The 19681-nt window shown below is 37.7% G+C and overlaps 1 protein-coding gene across 4 annotated transcripts in view; it reads right to left on the reverse strand.

Annotated features, from left to right (window-relative positions):
• Positions 1-1162: 1162 nt before the first annotated feature.
• src (v-src avian sarcoma (Schmidt-Ruppin A-2) viral oncogene homolog) overlaps positions 1163-19681 on the reverse strand; it is a 36745-nt gene continuing 18226 nt past the window's right edge. Inside the window, exons 2-14 of one of the 4 annotated variants that reach the window (XM_016661136.1) lie at positions 14818-15052; positions 14642-14738; positions 13019-13036; positions 12325-12423; positions 11362-11388; positions 10764-10867; positions 7641-7790; positions 7398-7553; positions 6715-6894; positions 6537-6613; positions 6280-6433; positions 3730-3861; positions 1163-2951 (exon numbers count right to left, since the gene is read on the reverse strand). In XM_016661136.1, the coding sequence (XP_016516622.1) occupies positions 2743-2951; positions 3730-3861; positions 6280-6433; positions 6537-6613; positions 6715-6894; positions 7398-7553; positions 7641-7790; positions 10764-10867; positions 11362-11388; positions 12325-12423; positions 13019-13036; positions 14642-14738; positions 14818-15043 (1629 nt within the window). In that variant the 5' untranslated portion in view covers positions 15044-15052 and the 3' untranslated portion in view covers positions 1163-2742. The remainder of the gene's footprint in view (positions 2952-3729; positions 3862-6279; positions 6434-6536; positions 6614-6714; positions 6895-7397; positions 7554-7640; positions 7791-10763; positions 10868-11361; positions 11389-12324; positions 12424-13018; positions 13037-14641; positions 14739-14817; positions 15053-19681) is intronic. The other 3 variants (XM_007572977.2, XM_016661137.1, XM_007572978.2) reach the window with 3 other exon arrangements.

The raw sequence follows: 19681 nt of genomic DNA on the forward strand, positions 1-19681 counted from the left end.
TTATTCTGTATAACTATTGATAAGATATGTAACAATAATAAAACACAAATGAAGCTGCTGTCAGATTCACAAGTGATAATATTTACTTTATAAGCTTACATTTATAAGCTTAAAGTTGTTCATTTAAGCAACTAGCAGGTAACTCTATGTATGATTGTTATGTGTTTTCGTTATAGTTTAGGCTATATATAGGCTCACAAAAGCAGGATTTCTGAAACAGCCCTCATCTGTAATTGGGTTGTTTGTGTATGATTTGACTTACTGTTGACATGATGTAGTCATACTTTGTGTTTAAAGCAAACAGTGAGTCAAAAGTTTGTTTTAGTTTCATTTATTACGGTTTGGATGTTGATGAATGTCAGTTTCTGTGTTCATGCTCACCATTGTTAACTTCTTTGTTCAGACCAAACATGCAGGACTGGTGTCTGGGAGAGGTTGATGCTGCACTTCCTGTTTTATTGCCTGTTTTCACGTCATGCGTATGAGGTTATAAGTTATACAGGAAAATCTTCTCCCCACTTGTTTGTTCTATGCTACTCAGTTCAACCTGTTCTGGTTGAGGCTTAATCTGACGTGTGCATTCAGTTCTACATGTAATCAAGAGTATTATAAAATAAGAACTGCAACATGGTAAAGACACATATGTACTTTTCAAGGATTTTTGTTTAGCTAAGATCAAAGAAAAAACTGTGACTGAAACTCCCACCCAAAACAAAGTTAAAATAAGTGCCCAGCCTGCGGCCCTGTCTCTATAGCAACCATTTGACTGTGACGACAAGACAACTGGTTGTTTGGGAAAAACATATTTCAGTCCTACTATCACAAGATAGTAGGACAAAGCGCTACTTTGACTTCAAATAGTTTTGCTCAGATGAGCGTGAGAATTATAGTGATTAGGAAATATCTATTTTGCTTTTGAAGTTTGTTGATAACAGTCTTAAAAAAGATCTCTCTTCCCTTGTCCTCAGGGTGTGGCTTGTTTTTCAAAGCTGGAGCAAATTGCTTAATCTTTCTCCTTTTTATTTTAAAAGCTAAAAACAAATCAGAATTAAAAAAGTATCTTTTTATTGTGGTTTCCCATCTGTGATCTTCTTAATCATGCCTAACCTCAGTTAAAATAAGTTATAGCTCTAAAATAAACAAAAGAAAAGAACGACAATTCTGCCAATGTACAAATTTTATTCAAATTTACTTTTCAGTTTTGAACAGTATTGGAAAGAATTTCACAAAGAGTTATGTGAAAATACTAGCAGAATATGGTAGAAAAAGAATACGGTATATGTAGGAAACCTGCAGATTTAAAAAATAATATCTGCACAGGCAGGAAGGAGATCTAAAAACCCCCAGAGAAGACACAAACAGTGCACACAAACATGACCTTTTAACGTGCATTTTTTGTTTCGCAAATAAACATTAAGTGGGAGCACAAATTGGAAGCGATTTCAAACAATTTATTGTTAGTCAGCATGCTGAACAGGCGACAAGATAGACAGGAAGGTCAGCAACGCTCAGTTTCTTCAAAAATCTGTAGTACTGATGTTTAAATGAGTCCCAAACTCACCTCTTCAGTCAGTCATTGAGAAAATATTCAGGTCAGTTTCACTGAAATATGCTCCAAAATACTTGTAATGAAATTTTTATATGTGTTTCATGTTATTTATCCCATAAAAATACCATAAACAAGAAGTATGCACATGTGCTGAAAGAAAAAAAATAAAAATAAAAATTGGGTTAATTTAAAATGAATAAATAAGAAAAGTTGATATGTACAAATTATTAGCATCAAAGATATTTACAATTAAGTTTTAAAATGCCAATTTTTAATTTCTGTACATGCTTACAGTGTGAGTGAACAGGAATCCACTATGGTCTGCCCCCTGCAGGCGATAGAGAGGCATTACCACAGTGAATGCACTCCTGTTGCTCATTTGTCCCAAAAAAAAAAAATAAATAAAACAAAAACAAACAAACAAAAAAAATCTCCAGTGTAAAATTGTGCTCAAGATGGCACTAAGAAAAAAACAAAAACAAAAAATGTAGCAGTGCTGAATAAAGAACAAATCTTAAAATGAAAGGAAACTTAAAATAAATTTGAAAACTCAGCACATTAAAATCTATACACAGGAGCAGTGGATCACCCTTTCAGAGCAACAATGTAGTTTTTTTTGTTATAAGAAAAGTACCAAAAATAGAACAAAAATAGAGTACAAAATAGATTTTCATTGGCACAAAAATCTTTGCAGCAGATTAGTTTTGTTTACCCCATCCTGAGTTGACCTTTTCTGACCAGAAACAGCTGTATGTTCCCCATGGCAGCCATGACAGCAGACATGACACATTTCCAGTTGATCAGGGAGAAACAAGTTCAACCAGATTCACAACGTCATAAGAAATTATTGTAGGCTCAATAAAAGGAAGACAGTCTGAGCTCATTTCAAATTGGATCAGAAAGAAAATGTGGTAAAAATGTAAATCTGACTGAGAAACGTAACAGCAGATCAATACTTCCCAAGTTTGACTCACTGATCATGTTCCATAAAAATCAGAGAAAGCAATTAAACAATTATTTTGCACTTTTTTTTTAGATTCTCTGGATAAAAATGTATGAAAAAAAGCTAATGACTTTGAGATAAGAACGAAATCAGTCAGTGATTGTACCCAGTTTTATGCTGATCTCTGCCCCTTTATTCCACACATGCATGTCCATACGCGGGTCCGTTTTTGCATATCCAAACAGCCTGGTTACAGGTTATCCCCAGGCTGGTACTGAGGCTCAGTGGAGGTGAAGTAATCCTCCAGGAAGCCCTGCAGGTACTCGAAGGTGGGCCTCTCCTCGGGCTCCTTCCTCCAGCAGTTCAGCATCAGCTCATGGAGAGAAGCAGGACATTCAGTCGGACACGGCATCCTGTAGCCGCGCTCCACCTGATCCAGAACCTCTCTGTTCACCATGCCTGGGACGACAAACCACACCTTAAGAATTCATCATTATGCACAGTGAAAAAAACGAAAGTAGACCCACTGTCTCTACTACACTTTTAAATATTAAAGTGGTGCCCAAATTGCGACTCAAGGCCCATTTGAGGATCCTCAAAATCTTACAAGGGAAAATGTTAGGTAACACACAAGTATTTAAATTTTTTTCTGTTGTTTTCTTTTATAAATTTTACATTATTTATACTTTGGATTAATTAATTTGTCAACAAATAAGCAATTTTCCATTCTGAATCAATAAAGTGTATTCTATTTTAACAACAACACATCTGTCCAGTGACTTTTACTCTAAAGTAGACTTTTACTGCAGCTAAATCTGCTTTTATTAAATTTATTAAATCAAACTTGGCAAAATAAATAAGACAATTTCAAAGAAGTAGTGATCTAAATTATTTTCCTTTTAGCAAATCCTTTTCAAATTAGCCTTTAATTTAATAAGGCAAACATGTGAAACCTTTTAAGTTTTGGATCTGAAATGTTTAACAATCCCTCCCCCCCACACACACATTCGAGTATTAGAAACAAACCAATTAAAGAAAAATAAAAAAAATGGACAGAAAAATATCTGGTGATTTCTGTTGTGTTGTAAATTTATTGGAACGTAGTAAAGAACAGAGCATTTCTAGTTATAGTTGAGAGGGTGTACTTTTCTCTTTACCCTGACTGTTTGTTATTCTTGATGAGAACATGCATAAAGTACTAATGTCATGAAACGAAGTCTGAGAAAAAGAGCCTTGCCTGGGTAGGGCACGCGACCTTTGGTGGCCAGTTCAACCAGCAGGATCCCAAATGACCAGACGTCAGATTTGATGGTGAATCGGCCGTAGAGCGCCGCCTCAGGAGCCGTCCACTTGATGGGGAACTTGGCGCCTGTAGAAAAACAGGTTCATTAGCATGTCAGGAAATCAATGACTTGTACAAAGCTGCCTTACAAGATCTTATCAACAACTAATCTAGAATTAGAGATGAATAATAAATTAGGTCTACAAGAGTTGAAGATTATGACTTGCCGTAGCAGTTACCGATACCTGTAATTAAGTTTTAAAAACATCAAATGTCAGTTACAGATGATTTCAGATAAGCTGTTCATGATTTTGAAGGAATACTGTTCCAGGAAAGGACTGGGAGAGTAAAAAACACTGAGAAGCAACAACATGAATTAGTTTCCATGTCCTCTTTGCTAGTTTCTGTAACTTTTGAGCCTCGGGATGTTTACATGTGACTCAGCTGCTCGTCTTAAAGAGAAACCAGTTTTATCACCACCCACAGCTTTCAGCGTAGCTGCAGGCAGCAATCAGATGTTTACGTCAAAACAACTGCCATTTCATTCTGGCTGAGCATATATCTACCGCTCCATCTTCATCAGTCATCGTTCCAGTTAAACGAATCTAGAAACAGACTCTGACTAATTCAAACTGAGCCAGGACATGCAGTAGTTGTGTGAACCTATGTACATTGATGCTGCTGCATTTCTAAATTTCTAAATATTCTATCCAAAGTTGTCTGGATAGCACCCTCACCACTGTCATCAAATCGCTTTAACTGTCTACAGACGCATCAAAAGGAATTTTGTGATTGATTTTTATTTTATTTTTGTAAAGAAAGCATAAAATTAGCTTTGGAATGGAAAATACATATTTTAAACTTTCTGAAATAAGTAATTCTTATATGGAGCTTCTAGTAGAAAAAGGAACAACTGGAAGTTTTACAGACATTTTAAAGAAATCACTGTTGTCATTCCTAAAATATTTTTTACATTTATAGTTTTATGCTGTATTCATGGGTTGAAGAAATAAATGATTGAGTTTAAAACAAAATAAGTTCCTCATCGCATCACTCGGGGTGAGTTAAGCCATTATTTACAGTAAGTTTCTGCCAGATGTTTGTGTTTGGCTCCAGTTATCTCCTCCTGTCAGTAACTTCCTGCAGTTCCTGCTCGTAAGTGAGCGTTGGAATCTAGATGACCCTGACAACTAATCAGTTTCACTTCATAGCGCATGAATCACTGCATACGCTGCGCTTAGACAATATTCATATTGCAACTTGATTTTAAATGTCTAAAAGCAATTCAAAGCTACAGAGCAGAGGAAATATTTACAGTGTTAAAGATTTTGGAACATCAAAAAATTTAATATTAGAGTAAATATAAAACAGTTTCCTAAGTGGAAAAATAATCACCCCTCTGTTAAAGCATGCTTTCATCGTTATCAACTGCATTTTTTTGGAAAGTTAAGTTCAATTTTATCAGCTAAGCACCAGCATGAACCTGTAGAATGAAGACATCACTCAAACAGAACCTGCATAACAAAATCAACTTGGCTAAAAGACATCAAAAAGAAATATACATACAGATGGAAAACAAAGTTATTGACATCTATCAGTCTGCAAATAGATATGAATCCATCCACATGTAGAGAAAATGTGGATGAGTGCATATTTTGAGAGAAGTCATGAAAGAAAAAAGACCAACATCTAAAGTTCTGCAGGTTTCACTTGCCTCAAATCAGGTCAATGTTCAAGATTTAACAATAAGAATAAAACTGGGCAAAATGGCCTCCATGGCAAAAACCATTAATGACCAAAAAAACCCAAACAAAACAAAATAAAAACAAAGGTCTGTCTCATGTTTGCCAACAAACATTTTGATCATAAAACAAGAGGCTGTTTTAGGGCCTCTCGTCACTTCAAATTCCAGGTAACCTGCTTTTGGTCGATGTCTAAGCGTATGTGAATATGGGTAAACGTACATTTTCACATGCGCTTACACTCGCATGTAAAAATGGCTGCCAACAGATGCTTAATTACGCAAACTTACATCTTTAAAAAGCAAAAGTGGTGCCTTCTGCACAACCAACAAGAATGCAGCAAGTGGCTTCTAAATGGTAAATGCTAGCTAAGTGAGGAGCATATTTGTTAAGTTACATTCATAAGGTTTTTGAAACAGCTCATTTTTAAGACATCAAAAACCATTGACTTATTCCCAAAAAACAGCTGGGTGTTTTTTTTAAGCGCTTAGGCTGTTTTTAGAAGCAGTAGCAACTCAAATTAAAGAATGAAAACATGCAAAATGTGAAATTTGCATAATATGTTCCCTTTAAATCTGATTGAGACGTTGTAGCGTGACATTAAACAGGATGTTCATGCTTGAAAACCCTGTAATTCTCTAAAGAAAAGTGGGTCAAAATTCCTCCACAGCAATGTGAAAGACTCACTGGTAGTTATTACAGATGGCAGTTGCTTGTAAAGGTGGGACCACCAGTTATGAGGCTTAGGAGTTTTACTACTCACCTTGCCTGGCTGTATATTCGTTATCCTCAATCAGGCGAGCCAAACCAAAATCAGCCACTTTGCAAACCAGATTATCTCCAACCAGGATGTTAGCGGCTCGGAGATCTCTATGAACGTAGTTCATTCTCTCTACGTAGGCCATCCCTGAAGCAATCTGATGAAAGGTGGCAACATTTAGGGTTTATTACAAAAAACAACAACAAAAAATAAACAAAAAGGTATAGCATCTCAAGCTAATGGTAAGAAAATATTCTTACCTGAGAGGCAAAGTCCACCAGCTGAGGGAGGCGGAGCATTGCGCTATACTGTCCCTTCAGAAACTCCAATAAGCTGCCTGTTTGTAGAGAAGTTTGTTAAACGCTGCAAATCTTTAAACAACTAAGGAAATTTCTGGGAGAAATTTAGTTACAGTGTCTAAAATGTTATCATGCTGACCTTGGTCCATGAACTCTGTTACGATGTAGATGGGCTCCTCAGACACCACGGCGTACAGCTGAACCAGCTTCTCGTGTCTCAGTTTCTTCATGACCTGAGCTTCCTGCAGGAACGCCTCGGGGGACATGGTGCCGGGCTTCAGCGTCTTGATGGCCACCTGTGTGACGCCGTTCCACGTTCCTGATGAAAACAAAGCAGATCCACTATCAAAGACACATCTGTAACAACTCAGGACTTCCTTCATACTTTCAGCTACGAGTTGCAAAGTGTCCTATCAAGTTGTTAGAAAGATAACAAGAGGGAAAAAATGCCCTTATTGTCAAGAGGAGACTTTAATAAAACTTTTCTTCATAGAGGTTGAAAACATTTTTGCACAAAAATTCCATCCTTTTCTAGGGTTTCAGGTTACACCTGAATTTCCCCTTTGCGAGTCAATAGAGGCTGTTTCTATTCTATTCTACTAAGAATGGCAGTAACAACAATATATAATAATAGTAAATGTTCTCAAATTAAAGATTGAATTTTATAAATTTCCTGTGCTTATGCAGTAATAATGAAAGAAAGACTAATTTATGTTTACAGCAGATGCCAGATTGCTAAATCTTTTTAGAAATGTACCAGTGGCATAAAGAGAAGCAGAAATTTTTATAATAGAAAAGCAGGATATATGTTGTATGACCTACCTCTCCAGACCTCTCCGAAGCAGCCCTGTCCCATCTTGACCTCCAAGCGAAGCGACTCTCTCGGGATCTCCCAGGCATCCTTGGATAAGCCCTGAGTCTGAGGCTTCAGTACGGGACAAACGTCCGTAAGTGTGTGACACAACCCGTCGGCGTGCTCTGAGGAGGACACAGCAGTTTTGTTTTAAATAACAATCTGTTTTTGTTGATAACAGACTGAGTGGGAAAGCTTCTCCCTGAACTCACTGCGGTAATGATTGACGAGCTGCTGCAGGGTGGCGAATGGTGTGCGGGATGTGATGTAGAAGCCTCCGCTGTCCAGCTTCCTGATCTTGTAGTGTTTCACGTTGAGCCCTCTGGTGTTGTCACAATCTAAAACTGACAGACAGTAAGCACCTGGAAGGAAAAAAAAATAGGTAAGGTAACGTTAACACGTAATATTAGACATTTAATGCATTACTGTACTGCGAAGGGTTATGTAGGGCTAAACACACACGGGAGTGGGAAAGGTGAAAAATGTCCGCAAAAATTTAATGAAGCACGTCTACATGTATGAGCTCAAAATTTCACATGACCAAATTATAATAAAAAAAAATAAATAAATCAAATCTTGATCTCATGGTACAGAATGGGGACAGATTATTTCAAACAGGTGAAATATTTGGTTCCTCCATGTAACTTTGGCACATATGAACAATTGTTTCCAAATCCATAGGATTTGTCACCCATGATGAGAGGAATAAACACAGTTAATGAGGTTTTGAAAGAATAATCATTTCTCATGTTCTGGAGGAGGAACAGATTGTTTCAGGCAGCTGAAATATTTGGAAAAACTGAGAATCTTCAGTTTGGTTTGAGACAATAAAACCATTTTCTTAAATTTTTTCTTTCAAAACTTGCTGCCCACAAAGTCAGGCATAAGGATTATTCGTGATTAATCACAGCACTTGAGTGTGATTAATCTGAATTTTTAAATCGATTGACAGCCACTAAAAATGCCCAAAATTTCACATCGTGCAACGTTTTGATTTCACCACCAGAGGGAGCAGCTGCAGCGCACACAACTAAAAGTGAAACAGCGAGCAGCCCAAGGCCACGTCCCCCCTTCCTCTATGTTTGAACTGGGTGATGTGGCTTGTGGTTGTACAATTCTAAGCTTCAGCTCCACACTGACCTAAATTCTGTATTTTTCCCTCATCCAACCAGTTCTTCCCTATTGATTCTAATCAGCCTCCTTCCTTTCTTCCTCCTTTTCTCTCCCCAAACCATGGACTGCTGAGGACAGAAACGGCTGATTATAACGAAGATTAAAAGAAGGTTTATAATTTGAATCCCTTTTTACACCCACATAATTTACGTTCAACCTGATCTCATCTCAGTGCCTGTATCTATGGATGCAGCAGCTGCCTATCAGGAGCCCCGTTACTTTACAGGAGCGTCACATCCAACCTTTCCCGGGCCACCTGATGGGTTTTCTTCTGTACAAACGCTTTTACAAGAACGCAGCAGGGAGTGCAGTGAACAGCGGGGGAACATGCCTCGTTGCTTAAAGTTTCCTTTATTTCTTCTTTGTTCAAACTGCAGAGTTCAAACTGAGATTCATGTTGAAGTCTAAACGTTTTATAAGTACACAGTCCTCCACATTTATTGACAACTCCAGTATTGATGTACAAAATGCTATGAAAGACATTAATCTTTTATTGTACCTACAGAATTTCCACCCCTAGTATAAAAACCTTTATTTAGAGAAGAAAATTGCATTATTATTTATTTTCCAGAACCTTTGGGTATGCCATGCTTTTGATACGTTGATGGAAGAAGGTTGTTTGTGACTCGTGAACCATTTTTCTCTTGATTAGGTCATATTTGATCCATTTTTTATGTTTCTCACAGAGGCAACCAGATTTTTATTTTAAAAATATTGAAATTTTAAAAAATTAATGATGACAAGCCCACAGCATCACACACCCTCCACCATTCTTAAGGGGTGCTTCTCCATATCTTTTATATTTGTTTTTACATACAATGTTGGGAGTTTTTTTTACAGACAGGCATAATCTAATTAAAGCACATAGTTACAGTTTAAAGTCTGAGAAGTGCTAATTTATATGATGTTATTACAAAAACGCTTCTTTCTATTCCTTCCTCCTCACTTTGAATGGTGGCAAGACACACGTTAGTTCCTACCAGCCATCTTTATCTAAGACTTTTATTTATTGTTTTGACTGCAGACATGGATAAGTTTGTCTTACAGCTATTTACTGCGTTACAAAGACAAAAAAAGTATGTTCTTTCTGTCTTTCCAAATGTGAGTGCTTGTTATAAATGTCCCTCTGACTCTCAACATTTATAGAGGTGATAATATATAGGAACTAGTGTTTAATAAATGAACTAAATTTAATTTTTCTACCTCTTTTCTGCTACTTTTTACAAGTTTTTACCAGACTAAACATGTGGAAGAGGGCACATGTCCACTAAAACTCTGCATTAAAGGAATTTGTACCTGGTTTTGTTAATCAGTACCTGAGAACAAACCCTGGTCCACAAGCTGTTAATTTATACTTCCTCCTATTTAGTATGAAGGGAGATTATCATGGTCACCGGTTCTTTATTCTCCTCACCATATCTGGTATCTGAGAAGACAAAGGCCTCACTAATAAAAGACTCTGATAAACTACTTTTACCTTTCTAAAATACATGTAATGACAGAAATAATTATCTTTAATATTTTTTATTCACTTCAGTTCAAGTCAAATATATTTATCCCATTTAGGGAAACTAAATGTTATAATTTGCTGTTCAGATGAAACATTACAATCCCAGATCATATTTAGAAAGAAGATATTTTGAGAGTGGAGCCTCTCTGCAAAGTTTTTTAATTGTCAATAACTTTTTGAATAATTTGCCTTGACAACTCTTCACAGATGTTTTTTTTTAAGATCACTGGTGTTGTTCCATCTTGGCATTGTGTTAACCAATACCTGAATATTCCAGAACAGCTCAAATGTTTGGCTTTTTTTTTTTAGCCAGTTCAATTAATTAGCACTTATGTGCTATGTAAAAGCAAATATAATGCAGTTTTTCATATAGTGGTTATGATATACTGAGGTTTTAAAATGTTATGTTTCATAACCATAAATATTTTGCTTCATACATTTCATTTTAATTGGTGGCAGCCTATTTTAGTGTTTTTGCCTTAGTGTTTATTTTTTTAAAATTAAAATTTAACTTAGTTTTGTGAAAAGATTATATATTTACAATCTAAGAGCACAAAACACCAGTTAAGTTAGGCAGTAGGAGTCTTTAAATCACTGTTTTAATTTTGCAGTCGTAACTCAACAGACTGAATGGGAAAGGTGAAGCACTGACCTTTGGTGGTCTCACTCTCTCTCACCACGAAAGTCCCTCTTCTGTTTTCCAAAGCTAGCAGCATCCTTTCTGAATCGCGGCGTGTGATTTTGGCAAAGAACCATCTAGAAAGTGCAAATAAGAAACACAGAAATCCAAAACATCAGGGAGCAGAATATATGTGGGAATCAGAGCGACAATTTATGAATTCATCTAACAGACTACAAAAGTTTATTTTCTCTCTCTCAAATAAAGCTTGAAAGTAGATGCCAAACATGTTGTCTTTCCACAAGCATTGGAAAAGTGAAAAGTTTCTTATTTTTTCACACATTTAATTTATTAGTTAGTAATTTGTTTTTTTTTCTAAGGTTTGACACTTTAGTTCATTTCAACGTAAGAAAGCAACAAGTCTGTTTTGAAGAGATTACTCATTTGATTGATTTCAAAGCATTAAAAAGCAAACAGTTTGGGGAAAAAGTGAAGACGACTGGAGAGTATGAGTAAAGAGACAAAAAGCAGCAGAGAAAATAAAGTCTGTTCTACCCGCATAAATATGCACTCATGAACTGGAAACCCTGATATTAATTCAATATTTCTTTCTTCAGTAAAAGCTGCTTACCTGGAATCTAGTGTCAGTTTGAGATCACTGGTGGAGCAGAAGGGAAAAGTGAGAAAGGAGGTAGTTACAGATGAAGGTTAGCTCATGCGTCATGCTGTAAAAGCGAGCAGGTAGGCATGCAAATTCAGAAAATGCCAGCCACCCACACACAAAAAAAGTTAAGATATTTGGAATATTTTTTTTTAGCAGGACAAAGATAAAGAATCAACACAGGAATATCCAAAAACATCTCCGGATCAAAGCAGAGAAGCAGAGAGAAATAGCTTGTAACTGCAGATTGAGCTAACAGTAGCTGGCATGTTAAAGGTGTAATAATTCTACCACAATACGTCTATTATATGAAGAATAAAAATAATAAAAGAAACAATGTTTTTTATAAAGGCTGGGAACTTTTAGCAGTTTTACAGTCACCTATAAATCATGTGCTCATTATTTGTATATGCTGTAGAGGTCACAAACACTCCAAGTAATGAAGTGGAGAATTATAAAAACACACATTTATGGCAATATTTTACACTGCGTTTGAATAAACCAGAACCAGAATCAGCAGTGCTACAGTAGAGCAAGGCATTTTAATACGGGCACACAAAAAAAACAATTAACCACCAAGGTTTTAATGGTGCAATACCAGAAGTCTACTGTAAACACATTCTGGAAATAATTTAGCTCTTTGCCAAACTGTTATTTGTATATTCATAGTTGATTTAAGAGGTATGGGTAGCAAGATTTCATCAGTTTTCAAGAGCCCCAAGCTATTTGATGCAGCAGTCTAAGCTATGCTCAGCTAACCAATAACAATGTTTTAACTTCTCAAAACCTCAGACTTCTCTTCAAAAAGTAATTTCAAAATAACATAAAGCTCCAAGAGAGAAAGCCTTCTAGAATTAGGGAGTGGATCATCATCGCTCTTGGTAAGACTCAGATAAAACAGAACATGTAGAAAAAATAAATGAAGGGGTTTACTCTTCTGCCTGGATGGAGTCAGATGGAGCCACATAATTGCTGGGGATATAACCGCTCTTTCCGGTGGTCAGGGAGTTCGCCAGCCACCAGTCCCCTTCCCTGCACAGATAAAATGATAAGACTTAGCTTTTAAACCAAGGCTCATCACACATCAGATACACAAAGATCCATTTTCGGTTTATCAAGTCTCTAAAAGCATGAATCACAGCGATACTGTCATTTTTGGTCACACTGGTAAACTCAAATGAAGCTACATTTAGGCATGGTTGAGCTCTTGGCCCTAGAGAAGCTTGGTAAACATAAGCCGTGGTCGCTCTACTGTTAAATTAAAAACAAACACTAGTTTAAAGCCATAAAATCATACGGTCATGCATTCATGTGGGTATGAAATGGAGGAGGATGCAGTTGCTGTATGATTTGTCAGAGACTGGGTTGCTGCAGCTTTGCAGCAATATCTTTACTTAGAGAATTTGGGGCAAAACAAGGTTCACTCTCATTACCTCTAGCTGACCTATGATGGTGATAGTGCTGCAAGGCTTTGCATCAGCTCCCCTGGATTACTGTAACAAGGGTTTCTGGGCCAAGGGCAGAGTTATGCGATGAAGTGGTATTATACAGGATGTGGTCTATGTGACAAACCAACGAGGTCAGACGTTCAGTGTAAATTCAAAATTCCAGAAAAAGCTTAACAAACCTGCAGTTTATCTTCCTCCTATAAACAAATAATGGTTCATGATGCAAAAATGAGAAAATAAATGAAGGGGAAAAAAGTGGAAAAAATGAGAGCAAGTTAGGAGCAGCAAGGCTAACAACACAAATCAGTGTGAAGTATCAAACACTTATACTGGACTGAAGGAGAAAATGCAGAAGCATTATTTTCTAAAAAATAATGCTTATGGATGCCTCCTGAATGCTTTCCAAACTTTTACAGATTCCTGTCTTTTGCAAACTCAAATTTTAGGACTTGCAAGTTAGCTATGGTTTGTAGCTATAAGCTACCTAGCCAACTAGCTAGCTTACAAGTTAGCTAGCTAGGGAAGAGCTTGATATTCTTTAGCAATAGTAAATCTAGTGTTGAAGAAGATTTTAGGTTTTAAGAAACTCTCTAGCTTGATCTTCTTCTCATCCCAGGTTCTTCCGGCGGGCCGCGTGTAGCCACACAGAAAACAACAATGAGTGTTGAGGTCACAGAATGACAGAGTTTAATCCAATAGAAAACAACACATGAAGTTACAACAGAAACTGCAGAACAACAGAGACATGCATTAATTTACCTGAGGCAAATGGAAAAGAAGAAGAAAGAAAGAAAAGCAAAGACGTGCAAAGACGTCTTTGGAGAATTGCGAGAGCAAATCTGATTTGTTACTCCTGTGTAGAAAGTTTTATAGTAAAGGCGTATTCTTGTCTTTAATTTATTCAAATAAGGCACATCTTTGCTCATCCAAACAGGAGCTATCTCTGACCCTTTTTAAAACTCCCTGCAAGTCACAATCTAAGACTTTTTGTCTCCATTGTCTAAACAAAGTCAGAGCAGAGCTTCTCCTGAACTCCTGCAGTTTTATGGCTTTTCACAAATGAATGTGAAAGCTGGAACTTCTCCTGATTATTTCCCACACAGACAAATGGCAGTTCAAACAATAGCAGACAATCTGCTGTAACTACAGGTAACATAAAGGTCAATAGGCCAGAATAAGTTACTAATTTTAAAACTATAATTAGACTATTTCAATCAAAACATGTTAAGTTTTAAAACTAGCATATTCTAAATTTATTTTCTTAACACTAGCTAGAAAGCTAGATAGTTGAACTTATTTATTTTTCTTTAAAAACTTGCTAACTAATCTAATTAATTAAGATTTATTCTGTGAACTCAAACTCGATGCTCCAGTTCCGTTTTTGGTTCAAGGCGCCAGACGCAGCTATAATCCACTATTGTTCAAAGCTTCTGCCTTCTAGGTCAGCAATTTATTGGGTGAACAGGATTGTGTACACTGTATATGGTTCACTGCACCTCTATTGATAATCCACATGTGAATAAACAAGCATAACCCTCCCCTTTACACAGGTTAGCACTCCACTCAGTAAATAAGTAGGTCTTGCTGAATGCCCAGCTCTTAGGAGCAACAAATGATATCATATATCATTTCACAATCACTATGTCACTGCAAAGATGTGCCAAGGCACTAGACAGTCTGAAAATGGTGTGGGAAATATTTTAATCTAAATTGAAAGCTTTGTGGAGGGACTTTGAAGAGAAAAAGAGTAAAAATGCAGTAAGGTCATGGTGTACTGTTAATGTTTTCTTTGTGTTTCTTACGTGTTATTTAGTATCTGGAGACGCTCCCCCTTCTTGAAAGACAGATCTGTCTCTGTTCGAGACTCGTAGTCGTACAAGGCCACAAATGTCGTCACACCTTATGCAAAAAACAGATAATTGGGCTTTAATTAGGTGCTAAATAATGGCGTAAAGTACCAAGGCCTAAGACGTCTCACCTGTTGGAGTTATTCTGTTATTGTCCACACCTCCAAACAGAACGAGTCCGGCATTATTGGTCACTAATTGTGAATCTGTGTCCACAATTGGGCTGCGGTTGGGTGTCGCTGACTGTTGAGCCGAGTTGTGGTGGAGACTGCCAGCCCCTCCCCCAGAGCTGATGTTACTGTCGAGGCTGCGGTTTCGCTGGGCAACGTCTTTGGGCTTACTCTTGGATCCCCCCATGGCCAAGACCTGCAGAGCATGAACGACTCAGTGAGAATTAGAGAATAAACAGCTATAAAATGTACTGTAAAGTGAAAATTACACTTAATTTGGCATCAGACAGTCTAGCTTTCTTGTCGGATTGTTCATATAATCCATTTAGGGTCTTCTGACCACCAAAAAGCCAGACACAGACTTGAGAGAGGGTCTGGAATCTCCCATTTTATCAACAAAGACACTCACACATACACACGCACACACACACACACACACACACACACACAAAACACTATCACGAAACTTTCCCCACAGACTGAAGAGCAGCTGCCACTCTTTGGTTTCAAGACAAATATGAAATCCCCCTCATTCCACTGCAACCAGCAGAGCAAACACACAGGCAATATTTGCCATAGACAACTGCAAGCGCAGATCTCTGGAACAGCCCCATGAACATAGATGTGCAGTCAAAGAAACTACTGCTACGTTCATTTTCTTCTTACTTGACTCAGAGATTCCCTAAAGCAACATATATACCCAGAAAGACTAAAAAGGTGAAACTATTAAAAGATAAAGATATCCTGCATTAGGGGAAACCTGCAAATTAAGTCCTGAAATCCTAAATGAAGGATTTCATGTATCTTGGTGTCTTGTTTATGAATGACGGAAGAATAAAGCGTTGATATATGGGTTGAGCCTCTGCAGTAACATGGACAATTCTCAAGAGTGCCATAATAAGGAAAAAGAAGAGCCAAAACGTAAAGCTTTTGATTTATCAGTACTTCTATGGTCCAAACCTCGACTAAGATTCTGTTTAGAAGCAGCTACAGTTACCTTCCTCTACAGAGTGGAGCGACTCAGCCTTAAGGCTCTTCCATGCTTCATCTGAAGCATTGAAATCGATTCTCATTCACAAAGTTGCGTGACAAAAATTGTGCCGTCTTGTTCCAAGATATGCGTCAAACAAGATGCCAAAACGGTGTCCCCTTCTCAACACCTTGTTGAACCATTTTCCACAGAACTCTAAGCGATGTGTTGTATGATTTATATGTTGTTTCAAACAGTTCGCTTCCACTGTCCTGTTTTTGTATCCACACAGGCGACACAAATATTTTTGAGGAGCGTTTATCTGACATGGTGAGAAATTCCGTACATTTCTGAATTTTTTCTTTTGCAAAATACCCACAAAAATTGTCAAACAGATAAAAACTCCTGGATGGAAATTGCAAAGCTCATCCAGCAGAGCATGCTGGGTGAACAATATTTTGCTCCTGGCCTGGGAATGTCTGGATTATGCAGGATTAGTGGACTTGCTACTCCTGACTGAATCTGGAAGACAGTGGGTGGAGTGGGTGGTTGTATAATGCCAATTCATGTCTAAATGTGGTTGAAATGTGTTTTTTGTCATCAAATTGGCTAATGATGCCTCATTTTCAAAATATATGTTCAAGATGTGATTTAATGGGAGCTTAAAAAGAGTCACATTTCCAACATTTTTACTATTATATTTGAAAGCTAAACATGTACAAGTTTACTTTTTGCATCTAAACTGATATAGTAGGATTAGTTTTCAACAAATTTAGCTATGTACACTAAATAAATAAAAGCAAAAATGAAGATATTTCCATTTTGTTTTGCTCTGTCAACAGGAGTTTTGAAGTGAATTCAGAGAAATGTTAGCTCAGAACCTTCTATCAGAGTCTGGACGTCTTGGGTTTTCCGCAATGCCTCTGAGCTTCTGAAACATTCTGTGGCATCCACTTCTTTGTTTTCATCTTATCCACTCATTCTCATTTTAACGGGTGTTGTTTTCTCACTATGAACCAGACTTCACCAAGCTACATGCTCCCTAAAGCTCAGAAGGAGACCTAATGGTAAGATGACCTGTATTTAACTTAACAGTGAATAACCAATTAGACAAAAAAACAAACAAACAAAAAAAACACTTGAAACTTTATGCCTTTTTCTTAATATCAGCTCTTCAGTTGCTATTGGATGATGAATCATTAATGGCCTTTATAGGTGTTCTTGATTCAGTAGATTTGCACTGTATTGCTTTTCTTGCCCATTTTTAAAGCTTCTCTCATTACAATGCAAACAATGCAGCAAGCCTGGGCTTATTTAGGGAATGCCCCGACTTCTATTTAAATAGATACAGCCTTGGGGGTTCTACTTTTTAGTGCTAATTTAAAGAAAATGAATGTGTTGTGACTGAGGAGGGGGTTGGAGAGTCCTGACAAGCAGATGAAGATAAAGGTTAACGTGTGTCATGTCAAGCAGCCCAACTTTCTGCTCACATCTGCTGCACAGCTCTTGTTGCTCATGGAGAAATGCATCTTTCCGATGCACCAGTGCTGTCTTCGGACTCATGAGTTTACAAGCAAAGGTTCCGCATCTAAATGAGAGAAACAACATTACTCTGTCTGGTTGAGATTAAATCACTCAGGGCGACGGTCCTATGACATATGGTGGAAAACATCTGGCTATAAAAGGCAAAGCAAAACAGATGAATCTGTCACTGCTTCTTTTCAGTCGCGAATGGTTACTCATAACTGCAACTCCTTTTTTATAATGGTCTGCTGAGGAAATGACAGCATGGGTAATATAAGGTAAAGTGATGCAATGTGTAAGTGCATAGAGTATAAAACAAAGTGGGGGATTACTGGGGAGTGGAAAGAAAAAAGATGCATGATTTTCAACATTTTTGTTCTAAAGTGTGTTGTGCATTTGTTTTCAACCCCCCAGGGTTGACATTTTGAAGAACCACCTCTTATCTCTTTGTCTCTACCAGCTTTGCAGAATAGCTCATGCTTATTTAGAACAGATAGAGACTGTCGTTTAACTTCAGTTTAAAAATGACATGATCTTTGATTCAGTTGTAGTTTGGCTCTATGTTTAAGGTGATTGTTTAGCCGGATGGTGAACCTGTGCTCCACTTCCAAGACTTTTGCAACTTCTAAGGTTTCCCTCCATGTTAGCCAAGCATTGTGGTGCATTTCATCTGTAGGCAGAACTGGGAAATTCCAACTTCCTCATTGGAAAAATCAACTGGAACACCCTCAGAAGTCCTCAGATTTCCCACTCGTAAATTGGGAGAAACTCCGACTACCCCCTAGTTACAACTTGTAAGGCCAATTTATCATTTCAACATGGCGCCATATTGAAATCCCAACTTCTCCAACTTTGTCAACCAGAATGCTGTTAGTGTGTCATCAAACTGAACTCCGAGTTTTGACTTCAGAGGTAACTGGAACACAACATTAACTCCATCCATCTTTCCATCAGCTTAGCTCCTCTGTCTTTACTGAAGGAAGCCTCCCAACATGATGCTGCCACCACAGATGATGTGCAACATTTGCTTCCACAAATTGGACCAGAGCGCCTTCTTCCAACTTTATGATGCATTCTCTATAAGATTTCTGTTGAATTACACACAAGATTTCTCACTTTTTAAATCGTCTTGTGTAAAATATTTGGAAGACCATGTGTTCCTTTCCCTTTCACTTCACATCTATGAACTTCTTTGTGCACATAACTGCAGTGAAATACATTGTGGCTTCTTGTAATATAAAAATAAAAGTGAAAAGACAAAAAAAAAGAAAAAACACACAGGACTACAAATGGTTTTGTAAAGAACTGCATATGAGCAGAAAAGAAACAAAAGCAACAGAGGTGTTTGGGTTGAATCAGTGAGGAGGGAGCATGACAAGGAAAGGTTGAGGAGTTGATGGGGCAGGACGGTAGATATACATACCCCCTTTGGGCATGTCTGCAAAAAAGAGGGGTGAGGGTTAGCAGGTTAACACACAGTATCAAGAGAGCAGACACAAAGATATCGAGTGAGAGCTGCTCTTTGTTTGTTTTTGCGCTCTCTGCAAGCAGAATCGTTGCATGCTTAATAAGCCATCTGATGCATAGCAGAGCGGGTGAACCACTTCTCTCCTCTGCAGCCGTCAATTATGAGAAAGCCACAACCGTTCCTCAGAGGCACAGTTTTCACTCGAGGGGTTGTCACCTTAATAGTCCTCAAATGGTGCTTAAAGTCACATTATGCGGACCGAGCGTTAGAAGGTGAAGACGAAAGGAGATGTGCTGGTGGATATACCTTCGGGATTAAAACAACAGAACCAAATCTGATGTGAAAAAAGAAATGAAAAGAATAGAGAATCACTTCCTTTAACCAACCGGCCAAGACTCCATGCGAGGACCAGATCAAGTAAAACATGAACAGAGCGTTAAGTGAGTCTTTGGTCTTTCTTCGCTCTCCGTTTCCAACAAAGCCATCTTTTGTCAGCTCTCAGCAGGCTGCACAGAAACGGCCCTGTGGCTTGCTGGCTGCATGGAAATATGTCTGAACGGCGGGGAGGGAATAAGAAAAAAAAAAAATCATAAAAGTCAGCAGTCTAGGTTCATGTCATAGACCAAAGTAGCTAGAGAGGTATTATTATCTGCAGAGTTAATGATAACGAGAGGTCAATTCTGAGCTCACAGGACTAAGTTACTGTAAAAAAGCAGCAGCATGAAAATCCCCTGGGCAATTCTGGGGGATGTAGCTGGATGGGAGGGTGGAAGAGTTACGATTAGCTTAATTATGCATAAGATCTGGCAATGAATTCCAAATCCTTCATGTCTCTTGAGCTTTTGGGAAATGGGAATAGTCTT

Source organism: Poecilia formosa, unplaced genomic scaffold, assembly GCF_000485575.1.
Source record: "Poecilia formosa unplaced genomic scaffold, Poecilia_formosa-5.1.2 Scaffold312, whole genome shotgun sequence".
Lineage (NCBI taxonomy): Eukaryota > Metazoa > Chordata > Actinopteri > Cyprinodontiformes > Poeciliidae > Poecilia > Poecilia formosa.